The 19,670-nt window shown below is 39.2% G+C and overlaps 5 protein-coding genes and 3 non-coding genes across 10 annotated transcripts; 2 read left to right on the top strand and 6 right to left on the bottom strand.

The window, feature by feature from the left end:
• Positions 1-136: 136 nt before the first annotated feature.
• Positions 137-222, bottom strand: LOC120284516. Its single transcript, XR_005543794.1, has one exon. It is a non-coding gene; the product is annotated as a small nucleolar RNA R38 (small nucleolar RNA).
• A 1,090-nt stretch (positions 223-1,312) lies between these two features.
• On the bottom strand, positions 1,313-1,393 carry LOC120284517. The gene has a single exon (XR_005543795.1). It is a non-coding gene; the product is annotated as a small nucleolar RNA R38 (small nucleolar RNA).
• A 161-nt stretch (positions 1,394-1,554) lies between these two features.
• LOC120284515 lies at positions 1,555-1,640 on the bottom strand. Its single transcript, XR_005543793.1, has one exon. It is a non-coding gene; the product is annotated as a small nucleolar RNA R38 (small nucleolar RNA).
• Positions 1,641-4,750: 3,110 nt separating this feature from the next.
• LOC6734970 (cytoplasmic phosphatidylinositol transfer protein 1) lies at positions 4,751-7,366 on the top strand. Its single transcript, XM_016181682.3, has 7 exons — positions 4,751-4,935; positions 5,006-5,154; positions 5,219-5,307; positions 6,183-6,190; positions 6,247-6,318; positions 6,378-6,507; positions 6,569-7,366. The coding sequence occupies exons 1-7, from the start codon at positions 4,885-4,887 to the stop codon at positions 6,895-6,897; spliced, it is 828 nt and encodes a 275-aa protein (XP_016028269.1). The 5' UTR covers positions 4,751-4,884; the 3' UTR covers positions 6,898-7,366.
• A 403-nt stretch (positions 7,367-7,769) lies between these two features.
• Positions 7,770-12,071, top strand: LOC6734969 (protein singed wings 2). 2 transcript variants are annotated; one of them, XM_002081927.4, is made up of 5 exons: positions 7,770-8,144; positions 10,355-10,567; positions 10,737-11,220; positions 11,280-11,459; positions 11,512-12,071. In XM_002081927.4, the coding sequence occupies exons 1-5, from the start codon at positions 8,071-8,073 to the stop codon at positions 12,058-12,060; spliced, it is 1,500 nt and encodes a 499-aa protein (XP_002081963.2). In that variant the 5' UTR covers positions 7,770-8,070; the 3' UTR covers positions 12,061-12,071. The 2 variants fall into 2 exon arrangements, with proteins under 2 accessions (XP_002081963.2, XP_039147760.1); XM_039291826.2 differs by lacking the exon at positions 7,770-8,144 and adding an exon at positions 10,090-10,166.
• Positions 12,072-12,102: 31 nt separating this feature from the next.
• LOC6734967 lies at positions 12,103-19,653 on the bottom strand. 2 transcript variants are annotated; one of them, XM_016168350.2, is made up of 7 exons: positions 19,486-19,653; positions 15,653-15,887; positions 15,347-15,589; positions 15,197-15,291; positions 13,623-15,138; positions 13,335-13,567; positions 12,103-13,276 (listed from the first exon to the last, which is right to left on the bottom strand). In XM_016168350.2, the coding sequence occupies exons 1-7, from the start codon at positions 19,494-19,496 to the stop codon at positions 13,108-13,110; spliced, it is 2,502 nt and encodes an 833-aa protein (XP_016028266.1). In that variant the 5' UTR covers positions 19,497-19,653; the 3' UTR covers positions 12,103-13,107. The 2 variants fall into 2 exon arrangements, with proteins under 2 accessions (XP_016028266.1, XP_002081961.1); XM_002081925.4 differs by lacking the exon at positions 19,486-19,653 and adding an exon at positions 16,235-16,398.
• LOC6734966 lies at positions 16,810-17,479 on the bottom strand. Its single transcript, XM_016168348.3, has 3 exons — positions 17,356-17,479; positions 17,178-17,302; positions 16,810-17,115 (listed from the first exon to the last, which is right to left on the bottom strand). The coding sequence occupies exons 1-3, from the start codon at positions 17,377-17,379 to the stop codon at positions 16,884-16,886; spliced, it is 381 nt and encodes a 126-aa protein (XP_016028268.1). The 5' UTR covers positions 17,380-17,479; the 3' UTR covers positions 16,810-16,883.
• LOC27208894 lies at positions 17,696-18,449 on the bottom strand. The gene is made up of 3 exons (XM_016184439.3): positions 18,293-18,449; positions 18,113-18,234; positions 17,696-18,054 (listed from the first exon to the last, which is right to left on the bottom strand). Exons 1-3 carry the CDS (start codon positions 18,311-18,313, stop codon positions 17,811-17,813), a joined length of 387 nt encoding a protein of 128 aa, XP_016028267.1. The 5' UTR covers positions 18,314-18,449; the 3' UTR covers positions 17,696-17,810.
• Positions 19,654-19,670: the final 17 nt, after the last annotated feature.

Here is a 19,670-nt window from a genome sequence, read left to right as displayed (position 1 = left end):
GGCGAGAATTAAAAACAAATACTTACCACAAAAGTTCAGCTGAATCACAAGGCCAGATGACAGGTATTACCTAAAAGGAATAACAACAATGTGGATTTAAAACAAATGGCGATTTATTAACAATAACGAAACGAGTTATTTTGTCAGCTGAATATATCATCAATTATTCTTATGACAGGGATAACTGTTTGGCTTAAATAAGGTGTTCATCACATCATAATATCTACTGTCTATTATTCAATTACATACCTTAATATTACTGCCTTCATAAGGATTTAACCATTCAAAAAGACCGCTTAAGTTCAAGCATAAAAAGAAAACGTTTTGATTAATTTTGGTTTATGCAATTTGGTTCCACAAAACTACAAATATTTGTCTAGTTCAGTCAAAAATGGTAGCAACACACGTGAATTCAGGTATATGCTTGTCTATTGTTGTTTGTCATCAGAAAAAAGGTAGGTAAATTTTAGGAATTCATTTTTCAATACACACCTTAGTAATGTTGCAGGGGGTAAACAGCCTTTTTCCATGAAAATCTTCAGACATCTGTAAGAAAAATGAAAACACTGTCTTAATAAACGCTTTTACTAAGTGACTTAAATGAAAAGCATTGATTAGTCAGCATGTTTAACCAATCGACATAATTTCTCCGACTGGGGCGGTATCCTTAAGTCATCATAATATCTACATAACTTTACATACTTTTAGTGATAGACCTACCTTGGAAATACATATACTCCACACCATCTTGTGTACTGCATATTATGAAAACCTGTAAATTAAAAAAAAAAAACATATTTAATAAAAAGGAGGGTCACAATATTTTCCTCAGATAAGTAATATGAGGTATCAGTAAATTATTCCAATCGACATAATTTCTCCGACTGGGGCGGTATCCTATAGTCATCATAATATCTACATAACTTTACATATTTTTAGTGATAGACCTACCTGGGAAATACATATTATAATCCAAACCATCTTGGGTACTGCACATTATGAAGACCTGTAAGTTTAAAAAAACAAACACTTTTAATGAAAAGAAGGGTCACAACATTCTCCTTAGTTATAAGGAATCTGAGGTATCAGTAAATTATTCCAATCGACATCATTTCTCCGACTGGGGCGGTATACGAAATCATCATAAAAATTAAATGGTGCGTCAAAAATAGTATTTGAAAGTTGACCTACCTTTAGATTTTAAGCCATCAATCGGGTATTATTTTGTAAAATTTTTGCATCAGCGAATCTGAAATATTAAAAACAATATTATTAGTAAGATGTTAGACATATAGTCGAAGATTTAAAAAGATAATGTGTCAGATTATTGTATCATCAATTATTCTTATGACAGGGATAACTGTTTGGCTTTAAAAAGATGTTCATCACAAAGGCAATATTTTTATAGGCAGCAAAAGGTAGGAAAACTAACCTTCATTAATCACAAAAATTCCTTCGCAGCTTGATTTATATAGCGCGCAGATACCTGTAACAATAAAAAACATTAATTATTATCAGTCGAATATAAGAAAGTACTAATGAGTAGAGTTTCATATATGAATCAGCAACTTTTATCATCAATTATTCTTATGACAGGGATAACTGTTTGGCTTAAATAAAGTGTTCATCATTGCCCATATGAAAGTCTTTTGTTAGTTATATTCTTACCATTTTTATATTTTATTCCTTCAATATCAGCGCTTTTCTTCCTGCGTTGCCTGTAAAATAAAGCAACACGTTTTAACTTAAATTCACCAAATTGTTTTAATGGTAGAGTTTGTTATTTTTGGCTCAGTCGGGTGAAAATCAACATGATTGTTCGGTTATATGCTTGTCTATTGGTTTGACATCACAGAAAAACTATATTATTATTATAATAGAGAAAATTACATACCGTTTAACTAAAAAGTCCAGAACCCAGATTCCATGCGCAAAGCAACGAATGAACTTCAAAATAGATTTCTGTAAAGATAAAAGAAAGATTTTTAAAAACATATTCGTAAAGGTTAAACATAATTCTTGCATGATTTAAGTCAGCATTTTAGTTTTGCGTTGGATATGGAACAGTTCTCTTCATTGTTTATCAAAGCGAGCTGGGTAAATGTTTCATCATACGTTTTTAAAATGTTCTTAAATCTTATTTAAAATTACCTCATATTTCCAAACTTGACCGCATTTCTGTGTTCCATTGTTCTATAAATATAAGATAAATCGAATAATAATAAGTTAGTACGGAATGTGTAAATTTGTGATGATTTAACACTTGTTGATATATAATTGACTCAGTTTCTAAGGTGTAAGTATTCATCAAAGCTCTTCAAGAGTAGCAAATAATAATTAATCATCATTTTCACGTTTGGTTAGTTAACTTATAAGAATTTATTACACACCTGAGAAGAGATCCATATGTGTCAGTGGATTGCATATTTTATTTATTGGAGAACAATTATGATTCGTGTCAACCATTTTCTGTAAATATATTAAGAGAAAAAAATCTTTATAATAGGGGTTAAGGAAAAATCACATTTATAAGCGTATGATAAAAGTCAGCAAGATAATTTTTGCGTTGGATAGGAACAGTTTTCTTCATAGAAATCAAAGCGAGCTGGGTAAATGTTTCATCATACAAATATATAAGTGCTAGTTTAAAAACTATACTTTTAATTACCTTATTTTCTCATTATTCTTAAGCAGTCCGTCCAAGACCTCTGAATTTAATTCTAGAAATAAATTTAAATATTTTAACCGTTAAAATTTATGTAAAACAATTTGTTCGATCTAATCTATTATAATTGAAGTCAGCAAGTTATTTTTGCGTTGGATATGGAACAGTTCTCTTCATAGAATATCAAAGCGAGCTGGGTAAATGTTTCATCATACTAAATATGTATTACAAATAATATAATAATGTTATTACCTGAACATTTTTATTTCTCCGGAATTAATCTGACGAAAAAACGAGTCAGACACAAAAGCACTTATTTTGTCTTATAATCGTTCCGTCTATCTGCAAACACATAATTAAAATATTTTAACACATTAAATAAATAAATTCTTCATGAGATTTTCATTATTAGAATTTTACATCAGGTTATAAGGTGAAAGTATTCATCAATGACCTTCAAGAGTAGCAAATAATAATAAATCATCATTTACGAGTTCTATACCATTTAAATGTATGAAAAACCCACCTTTGTCACATGAGAAATCTCTTTCAATCCACTTTCAAATAGACCATCTGCAAATAGAAACACAACCTTCTTAATATATATATTAACAAATACCGCTTAGCTGGTTGCAAGAGTCAAATCAGCAGTTAATTTTTGCGTTGGATATGGAACAGTTCTCTTCATTGAATATCAAAGCGAGCTGGGTAAATGTTTCATCATTGAAATATGGAAGATTTCAAGCAACAATAGTTTACAATATGAACATGCTTAGTCAAGTAGTACAGTACTATCGGAAACTCCACTTCTTAAGAGTTAAATCTTTGGGATTCGAAATAACAACCACGTGGAAGTTCATGCAACCAAAGAATATTTCTGTTTCGCATGTTTCTGGGATACTGTACCGGTAGATTTTAAAAGGAGCATCCGGCTATTCTATTGCAAACTATTGTTAAGTGAAGTTCAAATAATTTTAAGTCAAAACTAACCTTACTTTTGGGACACGTGTGGACAAATTTGGCAGAATGCCATGAAAACTGTTTTTTTCCATAGTTATTTGCAGTTACATTTCCTGCTACCGCACATCATCCTGTAAATTAAAGAACAATATGAGTATATTGCAAGTTTATCACTAGATCGATCTGTCGGCAACTTGTGGGTTTTTTCTATCAGTATAAATAACCAATCAACACGTCTCTTCAGACTGGGGCGGTACGAATATTATCATCATGTAAGCCTGCCTATTTTATACACTTTAACACAACTTTAGCTTACCCTTTTGTTAAATTTTAGCTGAGAATCCACGCAGAAAACGCGACCGTCCATTTTGAACGAAAAAAAGAAGTGGAAGAATGCACGTGGCGATGTGACCGTACTACGATTCTGTAAAGATATTTAATTTATCGAGCCTGTAATCGATAGTTATAGAGGGTAGTTCCAAAAACCTTGAGCCACGGAAAGTGTGAATAACTTGTTTTTTTATTAATCATTATTTACAGGTTCGGCATTTTAAATATAAGTAAATGGGCTCATAACAATAAGATTATTGAACTTATAAAATAGAATCCCTATTAAATTTGAATCTTATAAAAATATTATATATATATTATGTTTCATATATTAAATTTAAATAGATAGTATCATTTTTAAAGTTGGTGCGTATTAAAATATTTTATGCTGTAACAATCTTTATAAGTTCTTTTATTCACTTTGTTTCTATTTCAAGCTCTCGATTCCAAACTCCTCGATCTCGATCACACTATTGGTTATTTTAAGACTATTTATATATATTTATACGCCGCTTACACTTAGTTTTTTATATTTATACACCGCTTACACTTAGAAGTTTATACTTATACACAGCTTACAATGCATTATTTTGTTGCTGTTTATTTTACTGCCCCTACGATTCAAATGTTTTATTTCACCTCGATACCAAAATTATCGTCATTATTATATGAATTTATTTAATTAAATTATTAAATTATTGTTACGGTCTTATCGATATATTTGTCAATGGTTCTTAACACTGCTGATATTTCATCGAAGTGCTCCAACTCTCCGCGCGCTCTATCCAAGTCCCGAAATCTATTTAAACAGCTGCTGTCTGGCCACACTGCGTATTTGTTGTTGCTTACCGTTGCGTCGCGTGTGTCTCTTTGCGTAACGTTCAAAGTTTTGATTTGTATTTTCTCCGGCATCCAAAACCGCCAAAGAAATGGTGCTGACCAAGGAGTATCGCGTATGCATGCCGCTTACGGTGGAGGAGGTGTGTGGCCACTTGTACTTTACCTTCATAATATTGTTCGAAATAAAGTTTTTCTCTCATCACTTTGCAGTACAAGATCGGGCAGCTTTATATGATAGCGCGCCACAGTCTGGAGCAATCGGAGGAGGGCGAGGGCGTTGAGGTGGTGGAGAACAAGCCCTGCGAGGATCCCGTTCACGGCAAGGGCCAGTACACGGAGAAGCACATTCACTTGTCCAGGTGGGAATCTCTAGAGGTGCTACTTTGTTGTAGAATATCCGACTACAAATGACATCCATTACAGCCGACTGCCCTACTGGATCCAGGCCATTTGCCCCCGAGTCTTCTATGTGATAGAGAAATCATGGAACTACTATCCGTACACGCTAACAGGTGAGGAGTGACAGTAACCCACCACCACCTACTGCGCATCCCAGTCTATTTTTAGTCTAATTGTGTATTCCGGAGGCGGGCTTGCCCTCCTGCCATCTTACCATAGCCATATGGCAAGCGTTCTAGGAACATCGTGTGATTTTTGGGGGCCAGCAAGAATTCCGCCTTATCACTAGACCATTACCAATATGGTGGGGGTACGTCTGCCGATAAGCGCGCTCCATTAAACTCACACCTGTTTACGCACCCAGTACGTCACCGATGTGGTTTGGATGGGGCTAGAGGAGGGCACTTCATGGCCAGCTGCTCCAATCTCCGTACGGCATTTGTTGGCAACTGCCTGTATTCCCAGCGCATATGTTGATAAAATCGGATTACACGGTGCTCAATGCATCCGATTAAATGCTATGCACTCGATTGGGGATTGTTATTCCAGCAGGTCGTTGACTTCGAGGGGGAAATCCATTACCAACTTGTTTTGTTTACCCTAATTTGCTATTGGAGATTACCTGCAAAACGAATTGGTTTTAAAGGCGACGATTTTGATATAATCTCTGTATGTCGAACTAACTTTTTTCATTCATATTATAGGGATTATTTTTAACGTTTATTTGGGACTTCGTACCAAAGGCCTTTAAATCTTTTGATAAGTCTTAATGTGCTTGTGTTTTTTGGTTAAATATAGTATTCTTATGTAGTTAAGGACTTAATAACTGATCCATTGGCTTAATTGACTCTTATTACCAGCTCCATTGCCATTGAATTTTTAAGTACTTCCATCCAAAATATTAATTGGCTGGCTTATTGATTTTTTTATATCTGTCATATTTTCATGTGCTGTAATTGGGTCTCAAATTGGATGGAACTTTCACTAGAATACACGGTAATTGCATGAACTCTGTTTTGATCGGCGTTTGCTAACCAATTATTTCTTGACAGTGTTCCTTTATACCCAAACTAAATGTGCTCATCAAAACCAAGTACGAGGACAATAATGGCAGCACAGAAAACGTAATTGTAACTTAAAGGTCAAACTTAACATTGAGAAATAATGTCATTTTGATTGACAGTGTCTGGATCTTACTGAAGATGAGCTCAAAGTTCGAACTGTGGATCATTTGGACATAGCGTTTGATGAGGTCAGTGCCAAGCATTATAAGAAGGAAGAAGATCCCAAGTTCTTCAAATCGGAAAAGACAGGTAACGTGATCATGCGGTAGATTTAATCAGTGCAAAGTATTCAAATATATTTTGTCCTTAGGCCGTGGTCCACTGATTGAAGGATGGCGGGAAACGGACAAGCCCATTATGTGCTCCTACAAGGTGGTCCACGCCAGCTTTGAGGTATGGGGTCTGCAGACCAAAGTGGAGGACTTCATTCAGCGCGGAATTCGGGAGATTCTACTACTGGGACACCGGCAGGCTTTCGCATGGGTGGACGAATGGCATGGCATGACCCTGGAGGATGTTCGCGCCTACGAGCGTCAAAAGCAGGCCGAGACCAATGAGAAGATTCACAACACAAGTGGTGGCGCAAATGCGACGGCGGGGGAAGCTGCCAAAGAGGCAAATGATGGCGATATAGATTGAGAATTTAACTAAAACCTAGGAAAATCGATGTGACAGAATGCAGGCTAAAATAGTACCTTCAAGGCCTCGCGGCAAGCTTAAAAAGTTTCATAGGCAATATCTTATTAACGTACGCATATTTGTGTATATACATATACATACATATATATATATCATTGTCGATGCATTTCTACGGTCCAAAGAAGCTCAGAGCTCTAGTAACTGCCTGCAGCGTTTAAAAGTACAATGCACAAGCACCTAGCTGGAAACTCGAAACCAAATAATTGTTACAAACTAGACCACGCAATTTTTTAGTCAAACTTATATGCGTTGCACAGACATCCTAGTGAACGGTTTGTGTTAACTATATTCCCTAGTTTAGCTCACATCTAAATGTATATTTTGGTGTACAAATACAAACAATTTTGGTGTAGAAATACAAAACAATGTTGGTGTACAAATTCAAACGATTAAACATATTTGAAATGTACCTATGTCATATGATTTTTAATTACTTTTATTCGGCATCCGAGGGCCATTAAAATGTTCTGATTTGTTGCCGACCAAATTATAAGTCATTTGTATGCCAATGAACCAAGCAGTAGATAGAGATGATTCACCTCGCCGCTTGACAGAATGGATCGCCAGTGTGTAAATCAATAAATGCGAGCAGAATTGACCCTGACACTGATCGTAAATCAGACAACCCCACCACACCCTTCATTCATCCGTTGCCAGGGGAACTCAACAGCTGTTCCAACCGAAACGAGCCCCCAAAAAGCGTGGAGAGGGCTATTGATAAGTCTATATCGCTCTCGCTGCCAGCTGATTTGCCGTTGGAGATCTCGGACGTCAAAAAGTATTACCCGCGGAGCGGCTAAAGTAAAAAAAAAAACAGCAAAAGCACCAGCGTTTCGCGTTCGCGCCGCATTTGAACTTCAAACGCGAGAAAAGTAGCACAGTGCGGATAGATACGCGGATGCGTGGTCATTAAACGGCGGATCGCGGAAAAAAACGAATTTTTTGATTATGTTTTTAGCATAGAGCCAATGGCAGAGCCAAAACAATTCGATCGCAATTGCCCAAACTGCTCGACCCGCGCGCGATCGTGACAATGGAATATTCTGATTGAAAACAACGCAAGCCGGATAAACAGTCTCAAAATAAATATTTAAAAATAACCCAAAAATTAATATGGCGAGCGGTGTTTTTCAAAAACGGGCAAAAGCAGCGAAAACCATTTCGCTGTTCTGCATGATCTTAATAAGGTAAAAACACGAGTGGACCACGCGGCGTATGCGTAATCCAGTGTAATAGTTGCAATTCGTTCGCTGTTATCAGATGTTTACAGCACTAGCTGATTTATTAATAAACATACTAAATCCTATTCTGGGCCACTCCATATGCGGGTTATAGTCCATGGTAAACCTTTTACGAGGCCCCATGCAATCTAGCCGAACTGATTGGGTTTTATGGTTAATATAAAGACTAGACAAACCAAACGAACTGAAGTAGATGGCAGAGTTCACTGGAACCGTAGCTAAAGTTGTCCCTATCATTGTTTGTACTTCCTACACAAGATATGATAGCTTTATACTCCTTCTCTGAGTAACAAGTTTAATATTCCACGAGCACATGGGCAATTAGGGCAATAAAGTTCTAAGGTAGCAACTTCCTCAAAATTCAAAACAGAGGCGAAAAGCCATTCCGCACTTATCGCTCACCCCAAGCAGCGTATCACAGTCATGAATTTTCGGAGGGAATCAGGTATATTTGCCTCAAATTTAAAAATTCTTATCGCCGTTACTATAAAAAGTCTTCGTTTATCAAAGTAATATATAACAACAAAATGCAAGCCGATCTGGGTCGACTGTCTATATATTATGAACGTTTTTAGCTCACATTTCCTCAAATCATCTTTTCGATCATATTTATTATGCGGCAACTATTAGGCAATCTCAATGGGAATCGAGAACCAATTGACAGTCGCTGTCGTGACGGATTCATAAGTAGATTTATATGGATTTATTGTCAGTCGGAAATTAATTGAAATGTTTGCAATTTATATTCAGTGTCACCTTTAAACTACTCTCTCGAGCAAAGAATGAATTTCCTAGCCAGCCGATTTTATTGTCTAAATGAAATAGCATGCCAATTGTCCCATGTACAAGAGTCAACTGAAAAAGCATGCTTTGAAGCATGCTTTTCAATTAAAATTCGCCTGAACTTGTCCGCAGACGCAATCACGCATACGCCATGTTGTACACTTGGTAAACATTTTAGCGAACCAAGTGAAACTTCGTGGGATAAATAAAACAAATTTCGTTTTTCCGAAAATATTGAAATACAGGTCTGAGCGTCTGTTTTTGTATGCCTTTTCAATTTGGCAATAATACTTAATTAATGATAATTGACAGTCCAAGTCACTCGGAGAAAGAGTGTCGATTCTGTCAGTTAGGATTTTGGCTTTATAAAGCACATATGCGGAATTTTAGCCCACGAATTTCAATATTTGTTGTTCCCAAAAACGTTACCACTTCTAATCAAACAAAGCTGCTACCGAACTGCCTTTATTCGTGGATTTTTATGTAAATATTTTTGGTGTTATTATATTTCACTTTGTGTATTGTTGAGTTTAACGCCTTGAACGCCAGTTGTTAATTGTCAGTTAGAGCCCACTTAGTACCCTTCGGAAAACGCGCCGGGGTATATTAGAAGATGATGTATGTATTTTCTAGCAGCATCCGAATGTTTATTCAATGATAAACCCGAAGATATATTAACGATTGAAAATTTGTTGCGGAAGTAAACTTATAGATATATTACCGAAAGTTTTCCCCGACCTACCTCTACCTTCAGCAATTGAGTTGGGTGAAAAACCTAACTTCCGTCTCGAAAATGATTCCGGACTTTGTCTCCTGGCTGTCAACCCGCAATGTAGCACCTAGAGATGTGCTAAATGGACATCATGTGATATACTTTGGTTCTCTGTACGCTAATAGAACCGCCATATAGACAAAACAAACAAGATTTCCATACTACGCAGGTCGTATGCGAGTTGAGTTGAGCTACCGTTTAGATTACAGATATATATATATTTATATATATATATATATTTGTCAAGTCGGTTGGCTAAAAGCAGTTTGCAGTGCCTAAAACCGATTCATGGCTATTTTTAAAGGCGGGATGAGAAAATAGATCACAGTCTTTTCTTAATTTATCAACGCACAACAAGTTGGATGAAGCAAATTTCCTGGCTATGTGGGTGAAAATATAAAGGAAATGAAATAGTTAGTATCTCTATCTGCGTATCTGTGTATTCCCCAAGCAATTAAGTCTTACCTGGCGTCTGCTTATCGAGTTGGCCCTAAAAGAGAGGCGCACTGCGGCCAAATTATCACCAATTTGAGGGCTGTCTGGCCCAAAAATAGCATCATGAGATAGACATTTATTTACTTACCAACTATCTGTTACTTAGGCTGAGCCATGCCGCGGATGACAGCCATGAGACGAGCACTTTGCTAGCAACCATCACTACCATCACCACCGAGATCATTCCGATGCCCGATTCTGGGCGCAGCTGCTTCGGTTGGTCCTCCGCGCCGGAGGCAGCGGGCGGCAACTGCTCCAGATCGAACCGGAACGGAACTCTTAAGTGCTATGGCGGAATGAATAACCTGGCTGCCCTGAAGTGAGTATTGTTAGATCTTTGTTTGAATTGACATATACATAAGTATGGCATCTATTTAATTCAAGTGCCCATCGTATCCGATAGGTGGCGCATCAGATAGTAAAAAAACTGGACTCAATCCCTTTCTGGATCTACTAATCTCTATAATCTTTGTATATTCCCATTATAGCCAATCTGGAAAGTTGAGCAGAGTACAGCCCGCACTGGAAATGCTTCTATGCGGCTGGCCAAAGGATGGTCTGAATCATTTCAGGGATCTTCAGAAATTGCCCCGCCTTCGCTCACTGACCATCGAGTACAGTGGCTTCACCGAATTCAAATTCGACTTTCCCGAGATGTTGGAGCTGCATACCATCAACATTTCGTGGACGAATCTCTCGTACATCTCATCCCGCACCTTCAAACGGGTGCATCCGCTCAAGGTCTTAGATCTGCGATGGAACCAGCTCATCCAACTGGATGGACCCCTGTTGCTGCCCCGCAATTTCGAGCAACTCTATTTGGCGGGCAATCCGTGGAACTGTACGCGCAACTTCAAGTGGATGCTGCTGCAGCCGGAAAAGGGACGCCTGGTGGTGGATCGCGACGAACTAATATGCACAGATCGAAAGTATAAGGAACGCCAGATGCTCCTGGTCATGCACTACAAGCTGGTGGGTAGCTGCTTATCAATCCAGCATCACTTTGATTAGCTGATTTCTTTTATTTGCAGGAGCTGAGGAGACAATGCCAATCGCACGAGGATCTAAGGAACTGCACTTGCCTAATGCATCACATCTTGCCCAAGACTCACATACCGCTCTATACGGTCAACTGTTCCCATTTGCAGTTCCAGCGCTTGCCAGACTTTTTGCCGGACAACACCACCACTTTAGTTATTAACGATAATATGGTAGGATCTATAATATGCCCAATGAAACGTAACTTACTTGATTTGTCATCAGATCAGTGACTTAAATCCGCTGCGGGACAATCCCCACTATCGCCACGTTGTGGATATGCAGCTGGAGAACAATCAGATATCCAATGTGGACAACTTGGAGGGCACTTACTGGCTGCAGAACTTCCGCTTGCTAAATCTGCGGGGCAACAATCTCCGCAAGTTTCATGTCTACGCCCTGGACAACGCTCTGTTTGACAACGAGAATGCCAATCTGCTATTGCTAAGTCGAAATCCCTGGCACTGCACCTGCAAGTTTGGCAGCAGAATGCGTGAGCTGTTGACCAAGTACAAGGACATCGTGCGGGATGCCTGGAATGTGAGCTGCACCTACCGCCTGGATGACGACCAGCTGCTGGCCAAGGTGCTGACCCTCAGTCGCCAGGAGATGTGCAATTTAAGCGTGGAGGGCAGCACTCAGATCCATCCCATCGATTGGCTGAACGGGGTGCTGGCCAGCCTCATATTTATCATCCTGGGCAAGCTTGCCTACGATTACTACTACTACAAGTATTACGGTCGAGTTCCTTGGATTGTGATGAAAATGCCCTAGTCTCTATCTAGATCTTATGTTAAAGGAAGTTCAACTCGAAAGTATTTCTCAACCACTGACAACGGTTTTCGGTTTATTCTTGAAAATCTACAAAAACAATACCGGTCTTTGTATCATATATGAATATTTATATATATATAAATAATGTTGTTTAGGTATTTATGTATGTATATTTAAGCTAGGTCAACGCAAAACTCTCAAAATAGTTGTTTTCCTCCACACTATTGCACTGTTCAAACTGTTTTGTATGGTTAAAAACATTCGTTCTCACGTTCCTACACATTTGACGGTTTATTTTAGCATTTAACCTGCATTTAAATTGGCACAAAGCGCTTAATCTTTGATAATGAGAAACAGCTAAGATAGGTTTATGTTTGCAACTGGACAGAACACGGAATCTGTGTGAATTTAGGTTAGTTACACATTATTCCATTTAAATGAATCTAATTTTGTATAATGTATATTTACAATTAAAACCCTTGATTTAAATTCTTTGGCTCTCGAAATCAGTGCAAAATGTCGCATCTTTCGGTCAAAGCAAATGCAAAATGATTAAAATAATTGTATAGGATACAAGCTTATAAATTAAACAACAGTGCTGGACATTGTAAACAAAGCTTAAAACATTTTTGTACTTTACATCAATCAAGTGAAAATGTAAACAAGGCTTAATTATTCGCTGGCTGTAAGCGGCATATCTAAAATTCTTTTGGTTTCCTTCGTGAGTCCATTGAATGGCGGTTAAAAAGTTCGGCAATGTTTCGTATAAATTTGTTGTATAAAAGTCGAAGTAAAATTTAGATCGTTTAAAATTGAGTTCCCTTGGTTTGCATTGTATATGATATGGAATCATTATCTAACCACTTTACAAAACAGAAGACTCACGAGGGAATCAGCCAGAGATCGCAAATGAAATAACAGTGGATGGCATAAAGTTGGCTATTCTTCGGGGAACCAGACTATCTGGTGTCCTCGATTACATTATCTGTTTTTTGGCTAAGCATGCGAGTATTTAATATGTTTATAATATACGATCCACTGTACAGCCTAGAACAGCATGTAGGAATGATCACGTTCCAGTCGCGACTTGGCGCGGGATTGTATATTGCCTATTGGATCCGAGGGCGGTGGTATCCCATTGATCTGATGGGTAGGCTCCTTGTAGAAGAACTCGGTCCTTCCATTCTTATGGCCATAATAAACGGAGTCGTGCGATCTATAAATGTAAATATTAACATAACCACTCAAAGAATGTTTATGATAGTAGAACATACCTCAAGATCAAATCTGTAAGATGATGACCACTGGAATGTATCGAGTGCATGCTCTCGAGGATGTTAAGCTCTAGGGGATTCCAGGGGCCATTACGCTGCAAAACATCCCACTTGGAGTCCACGCACATGAAGCTATAGTTGCTGCCGTCGCGGTTGTCGCCCTCCACATTAACGTTTAAGGTCTGATTCAGTTGAGATTCCATGTGCGGAAACTTGGCCACACAAATGTCGAACTAATTGGAAGATATATTAACAATATTTATAAACGAAAAATATCAATCCACTTACCATCTTCTGCACAACCTGCTGCTGTTGACAAGTACCCTCCTCCATGAGCAATAATAAGGTCATATTCTGCTGTCCGCATATGTAGAGTTCAGTTCTTTGCAAGCCATCTGGTTGAATTGGACCCGGAGGTTGAGCAGGGGCTGTGGTCAAGGCAGCCAATGCATCCACTGCATCCTCGCACTTCAGTGAGCTTCGCCGTGGGAAAACCTTACTGGTTGTCAGCGGAGTTTGTATCTCGATGGGCGTTGCTTCGCTTAGAGCCAGAACAGATAGTTTGGCCATCAGGGGCGTAAGTGGTACTCCGCCAGCTCCACTGCGTCCGGACGCACGCTCTCCGAAAGTAGATTCTCCTGCTGATTTCAATGGCAGCGTCATGGATCGCTTGTCCAGCGGAGTTTTGGCTGCGGAAACGTTGAGATTCCTATCGGCGGAGGATGCTTCCGCTGCTTGCTGTCTCATGTGCTCGTCGAGCTTTTGGATCTCGGCGTTAAACTCCTGGAACTCGGCCACCAGAGCGGCTAGCTCGGCATCCTCGTGCGCCTGTTCACTAGCCACACCCCACAATTTGCGATACTGATCCAGGAATTGCTGAAACAAACTGCGCGAGATCTGCTGGCCGTTAGTGTTGAATACCGGATAGGTGGGATCGCTGATGGTCCGGGAAGTAATCTTATCATCGTCCTCTATGAAATCCGGCGAATCCGAAGAGGCATCTCCATTACCGCTTCCATTTCGATTCACATCGGTTTTGAGGCCATGCGTAAAGTTATTCAGTTTCTTGGAGATGGCGCGAAGTGCATCCTGCAGGTCTGCAGAGGATTTGCGTCGTGTGAGCTGCTTGTTTGGATTGCTGATGAAGTTTTGAAAGAACTTCTCTACATCCACTTTCAGAGAATTTCGACGCGAATGTGTCTTGCCATTGGAATTGTGAATATCCTCCTCTTTGCCCTCATCCTCGGGATTGGCGCAAATGGACATAACATTGGCCACCGGCAGTACCTTGTTCTCGGTCATTGGAGTATTGCAAACGCTGGTTCGTCCAATGAACTGCGGATAGGAATCGGTTTCGTCGAAATTTATTGAAGCAATGCCAGACTCCGGGAGCTCTTTGCTCTGCATGCTTTTTATGCGCAACGGCAGGTGGGTGGGTCGCATAGACTTGGGCCTGGCTGGTGGTAGTTCAAGTGCTCCCTGCTGCTCTGGGGCGTGCTCCTCCTCGGGTATATGGGTAAAAATGAGAGACTTGTCCCGCTTTATCTTACGCTTGGCATACTGAAACGGCATCCCATTTTGCGTGAGCTGAGCTGTGTTCATCTGCAGGTTCTGGGCGCGCTGTGCCTCGCCAGCTAACTGGCGATACTGCATATGCTCCAGATAAACCACCAGCATCTGAACGCCGTTGGGTATGTGGAACTCAGGATGGTTGGTCACTTGCTCGGCCGCAGTGCGGATGTGCAGAGGATCGGTGAGTACAAGATGCTTGGTCACCATATCGCTCAGTTGCGAGGCAACCACCCTAAAAGACAAAGTATTTGAGTTAATAATTTGTTCAGACTTTAGCCGGATTAACTGACTTGTTGTGGTACAGAATTGCTCCACCAAGTATTCCCTTTGTCTGCTGGCAACTTTGCAACGTTTGTATAGCCTCCAGGAATATATGGCTGGCCGTCTGGAAGAGAATCTTGGTTATCTAGGTAATTCGGTTTGTTACTTTAACCACTCACCTTTGGCATTCGCAGTCTCGGCACATTTTGAAATGTATTTCCGTTGCGCTGCAGCATCGGCAGATATGTTTCAAAGATGTGGTACAGTTTCTCGCTGAGATTCCGACGGTTCAGGGCGGGTGGTGCAGCATACTGGGCATACAAGGTCTGCACATCACGGTGGAAAAACTTGAGCAGGGAACTCAGCAGATCAGCGCGATGTTCCAACAGTTGGTCTCCAATATTTCGATCAGTGCCAATTGCCTGAAAAACAAAATACTCCATCGAATTAATAAAAGAAAAGTAGAATTATTTGATGAGATTTACCAGAATAAAACGGCCGAATTCCTTTAGCACAAACTTTCCATTCTGCAGGGCCAAGATGCGGGGATTAAAGAAGCAATCCTTGAGGAAGTACGACGTGCCCATGAGCTGACCACACAGAGCCACCTTCTGGGAGTCGGACACCCAGCTTGGGTGGAAGTAGAGCACCGCCGATATGGGATCATCCGCCTCGTCTGTGAGACACTCTGTGTCGTAGACAAACACAATCATCGTCTCCCTGTAAATTTAAAAAAGTTTAATGGTTATTGTTATTAAGTTTTAGTTTCTAAAGTTGAGGGAATGGGTTTGGATCAATTACGTCCATATTCAGAGTGCCAACTATTTTCCCTTGTAAAATATGAGCTGAATCTTAAAACTTGTTCAAGAATTGATACAACAAGTGCTGTAGCAAAACCGGTATTCACGTAAACACTTTAAACAAATACAATTCATTCTCAACGTTTTCGCAAACAGTTAATTGTACAAATTGGATTTATGCAATCTCAATTTGTTTGGCGTTGTTTAATGCAATTCATTGTGGATTTTTGTGCACTGGAAACACAGTTTGAGGATTAAATGAGCAACCTTTTGGTGAGGACGGCGGTCTGCTGCTTCTGCTGCACCTTGTGCCATCGCTTGTGCCTGGTTTTGCGCCAATCCCGAAACATGGCTCCTGAAATCTAGTGGATTTCGGTGCTTCCAAGTCTAGCGCTGCATCGTGGCTCCTTATCACATTTAACGACCAACGATACTGATAAGTCAACAAGCCAATAGCGCCGTACAATGCCAACTGTCTGATTCCGATGTGGCACAGCTGCCTGATACGACCAACTGTGATACGAGTGCGTGATCAGAATTCCGCTCACGCCTAGGTGAACCAGCAGGTGAGAAGTGAGGTGAAAGCTTCCGAGTGTTTCCATCATTGCGGTTGAGCGGGTGTACAAACACTATGCTCTCGTATAATGTATTCATCCATGTGGTGACCAGTTCAATGACGAAGGTATCGATTACAGTTTTAGAGGGTAACGAATTCAATTACAAATGCGTTGGGAGGCAAATGATTTTCAAATATCATTGATAAGACTCCCAATTATTCAGCAATCTAAAAGAAATCATAGCTACAAAAATATATAATAAACAACGCTGTCGGCAGATTTTATAGATGTTTAACAACAAAGACCTTGTCTGTTTTATTGTGCGTTATATTATGTTTATTTAAACTATCATAACAACACTATCCAGCAGCAGTTTTCAACACATTGGGTGGCAACTGTTGAATCTGGTTCACAGTATCCGATTGGCTAGATATGCTATACTTGGCCAAATATCCATCGGTACCAGCTTTGTAGGTGACCAGCAGGTATTTGGATCCGGGAAAACGCTGGCTAAAAGTGCCCTTAACTTGAAGTTCATCTGGTGCAACCTGCTCAACAATCTCATCCCGCGACGAACCGTCGAGATCAATCCTACAATATGGAAACCACTTGGTTAAGCTTGCAGGATTATCTTTCCTTCACTACTTCTTTACCTCAGGGAATAATTATTTTCAGATGGCACTAGTACAACTCCATTATCGTTAATGGGCGGCACGAATTTAGTAACTGAAGTTGTGGGCGCCGAATTCACCAGACTCAGAAACAGAACCAAAAACACCTGTAGCAAATATTATACAACGATTGGCTGGCAAACTATTGAGAAAAACTCACTGAGCTTAACAATAAGTTAGCCATGATGATCTTTTGGCTTTTGGTTAGCGACTGATGTTTTTAGCTAGCTGACAGCAAACAGCTAACAAAAACACACTAACCTAAACCAAGTCCAAAACTGGAATCATTAATATCATAAACACATTCAAAATGTGTGATTTTTGAATACTGTCAATAGGGATTCACATAACATAACAATAAAACTTCCCACAGTGAATCATTGACCAAGAAAGAAAGTCACCTAATAAGTTTCTATAATAGGGCTTAGCCAATTTACAAAAATAAATATGTCAATTTGTTATGGTTAAGATAGCCCAGCCAGTTTATTAATTTATATAAACTAGTGAAACTAAGTGATTATTACTTGCTTATTACTACTAATAAATACAGAATTGGTTAAATATAAATTACGGCAAGTTGTGGTTTTTATCTTTTCTAAATATAACGCCTCAATCCTATCCAGCTGCAGTTTTCAGAGCACCGGGACTGAGGAATAGTGGGGTGTCAGGTGGAGGCGTTGGGGGACCCTTGCCGAAGCTGTATTTGGCAACATATCCATTCGGACCAGCCTCGTAGGTGACAATAAGATTGGCATCCTGATCCTCGAAGGGCTGGTTAATCACACCTTTGACCTGCAGGTGCCCGTCTTCATTCTGACTCACGGATTCCTGGCGAATAGTGCCACCCGGATGTTCGATTCTAGAGATTCAGAACTAACTAAGTAAAGGGTTTCTGTCTCTGGACTTTGATTAGCTACCTGAGAAAGTATTCTTGATTGAGGGGCTCAAGTTGAAAGCCATTTGTGCGGATTTGCGGAACGATAGTTGGTGAAGTTTGCGGTGCCGCGTTGACCGCAGAGAAGATGAGAATCGCCAACAGCTAAATATGATTATGGTTTGCTTAAACTTTGATTTGCATATGCGAATACACTACCTACCGCGCAAAAATCGCGAGACATGATGACCTGTCTGTGGTTGAACAAAAACTATCTGAATATCTGAACTGCTGGTCAGTTTTGAGCCCAAAACGAAGGCTGGTTGACATAAGTAGCAAACGAGTTTTGATTTTTACGATGAAGATACAAAAAAATCACACATCTGCTTCGCGAGAAACACTTCAGTACACCTACTAATTCAAATAATTGCAAAATTCCCATCTTATAAGGCAATTGAAAAAGGGACACAATAAAATCGACTCATCTAGCAAAAGCGTTCGGTAGCCTTCACTGCGACAATTAACTTGGTTCAAATCAATCTCCACACGTCATGCCCAATGCAAAATCATTCTGTCATGATGAACTTGTGACTACATTAAACACCTGGCCAATGAAAATTTCTTGGGGAGTTCCCAAGTCAAATTTTAATTCTTTCTACGTGAGATTTTTACAGTTCTAAAAAGTCTGCCCCGGTATATGACTAATAGGGTTTTGACCTTTAAGACATGGTACAATTGTGATTTGTAAGAAATGATTTCTAAGAATTTTCTTAAAATAATTTTAAATGGAAAAATACTTAACTGAAAATAAAACTTAAAATATATATAATTGTTTACCAATAAATTAAGGAACTTTTAGGTAATTAAAAAATTGTCTCAAGCAATTGTTTATATTATATTTAATTTATTTATAAGAATATGTATGGTTATAGAATATTTACATTTAAATAATAAAAATTTTTCAATAACTAATTAATTAAGACAAACTTTTGCATTATATATGAACTTTCTGTATTAACTCAATCTTTATATTTGAAGATTTTTCCTAATTTAATAATATCCATTAAAAATTATGCTTGAACTACACTTAAGACAAATCAAAAATCAAATTTCATTTTAACGGTTTGCCAATCTTTTGAACTTTGACATTTTATCAATTTCACCGCTCGAAATCGATACTTATCTCGGTCTTCCTCTTCCCCCTTTCCATCACACTTCCTGTGTATGTGAATGCAAATTTAATGGGCGCGGGGGTGGTGGGTGGCTGCGAGGGCGGAGGCTGCAGCTCAAAACAAACACAAAAATACCCCCACACACACAGCGCGCCGCCCACACACACACACGCATTCGCAGACGCAGGCACATAAACGAAGTAAAGTTTTGCACTGTTTATAAAACCTTATCAATTTCACTTACTTTGCAGCCATGGTGTATTGCACTTGTAACCTCTCGTTGTCGGAAGATTATTGCACTTTATTTCTGCTTCATTTTATTCATTAGTTTTTATTTTTCTGTGCAGAGGAACTTACGGCGCTGCCATACCTTGGTGTTACTAAAAAACACCGTACTGCATAGCATTCAATACTAGCACTCCATTTGGT

The sequence above is a fragment of the Drosophila simulans genome, chromosome 2R (genome assembly GCF_016746395.2).
Source record: "Drosophila simulans strain w501 chromosome 2R, Prin_Dsim_3.1, whole genome shotgun sequence".
NCBI classification, from domain to species: Eukaryota; Metazoa; Arthropoda; class Insecta; order Diptera; family Drosophilidae; genus Drosophila; species Drosophila simulans.
Note: the sequence above shows the minus strand (reverse complement) of the source record. Positions and strands in the feature narration are given on the sequence as shown.

Excerpts from the sequence above, each read along its gene's own strand:
- LOC6734970 (XM_016181682.3), top strand. The coding sequence starts at position 4,885 with ATGGTGCTGACCAAGGAGTATCGCGTATGCATGCCGCTTACGGTGGAG. Across the intron at positions 5,155-5,218 it reads AAGCACATTCACTTGTCCAG|CCGACTGCCCTACTGGATCC; the intron begins GTGGGAATCTCT and ends CATCCATTACAG. Across the intron at positions 6,319-6,377 it reads ATAATGGCAGCACAGAAAAC|TGTCTGGATCTTACTGAAGA; the intron begins GTAATTGTAACT and ends TTTGATTGACAG.
- LOC6734969 (XM_002081927.4), top strand. The coding sequence starts at position 8,071 with ATGGCGAGCGGTGTTTTTCAAAAACGGGCAAAAGCAGCGAAAACCATT. Across the intron at positions 8,145-10,354 it reads TTCTGCATGATCTTAATAAG|GCTGAGCCATGCCGCGGATG; the intron begins GTAAAAACACGA and ends TCTGTTACTTAG. Across the intron at positions 11,221-11,279 it reads TGGTCATGCACTACAAGCTG|GAGCTGAGGAGACAATGCCA; the intron begins GTGGGTAGCTGC and ends TTTTATTTGCAG.
- LOC6734967 (XM_002081925.4), bottom strand. The coding sequence starts at position 16,317 with ATGTTTCGGGATTGGCGCAAAACCAGGCACAAGCGATGGCACAAGGTG. Across the intron at positions 15,292-15,346 it reads CGAGACTGCGAATGCCAAAG|ACGGCCAGCCATATATTCCT; the intron begins GTGAGTGGTTAA and ends ATTCTCTTCCAG. Across the intron at positions 15,139-15,196 it reads GCAATTCTGTACCACAACAA|GGTGGTTGCCTCGCAACTGA; the intron begins GTCAGTTAATCC and ends TTTGTCTTTTAG.
- LOC6734966 (XM_016168348.3), bottom strand. The coding sequence starts at position 17,379 with ATGGCTAACTTATTGTTAAGCTCA. Across the intron at positions 17,303-17,355 it reads CTAACTTATTGTTAAGCTCA|GTGTTTTTGGTTCTGTTTCT; the intron begins GTGAGTTTTTCT and ends TATTTGCTACAG. Across the intron at positions 17,116-17,177 it reads GAAAATAATTATTCCCTGAG|GATTGATCTCGACGGTTCGT; the intron begins GTAAAGAAGTAG and ends TCCATATTGTAG.
- LOC27208894 (XM_016184439.3), bottom strand. The coding sequence starts at position 18,313 with ATGTCTCGCGATTTTTGCGCG. Across the intron at positions 18,235-18,292 it reads TGTCTCGCGATTTTTGCGCG|CTGTTGGCGATTCTCATCTT; the intron begins GTAGGTAGTGTA and ends AATCATATTTAG. Across the intron at positions 18,055-18,112 it reads AATCAAGAATACTTTCTCAG|AATCGAACATCCGGGTGGCA; the intron begins GTAGCTAATCAA and ends CTGAATCTCTAG.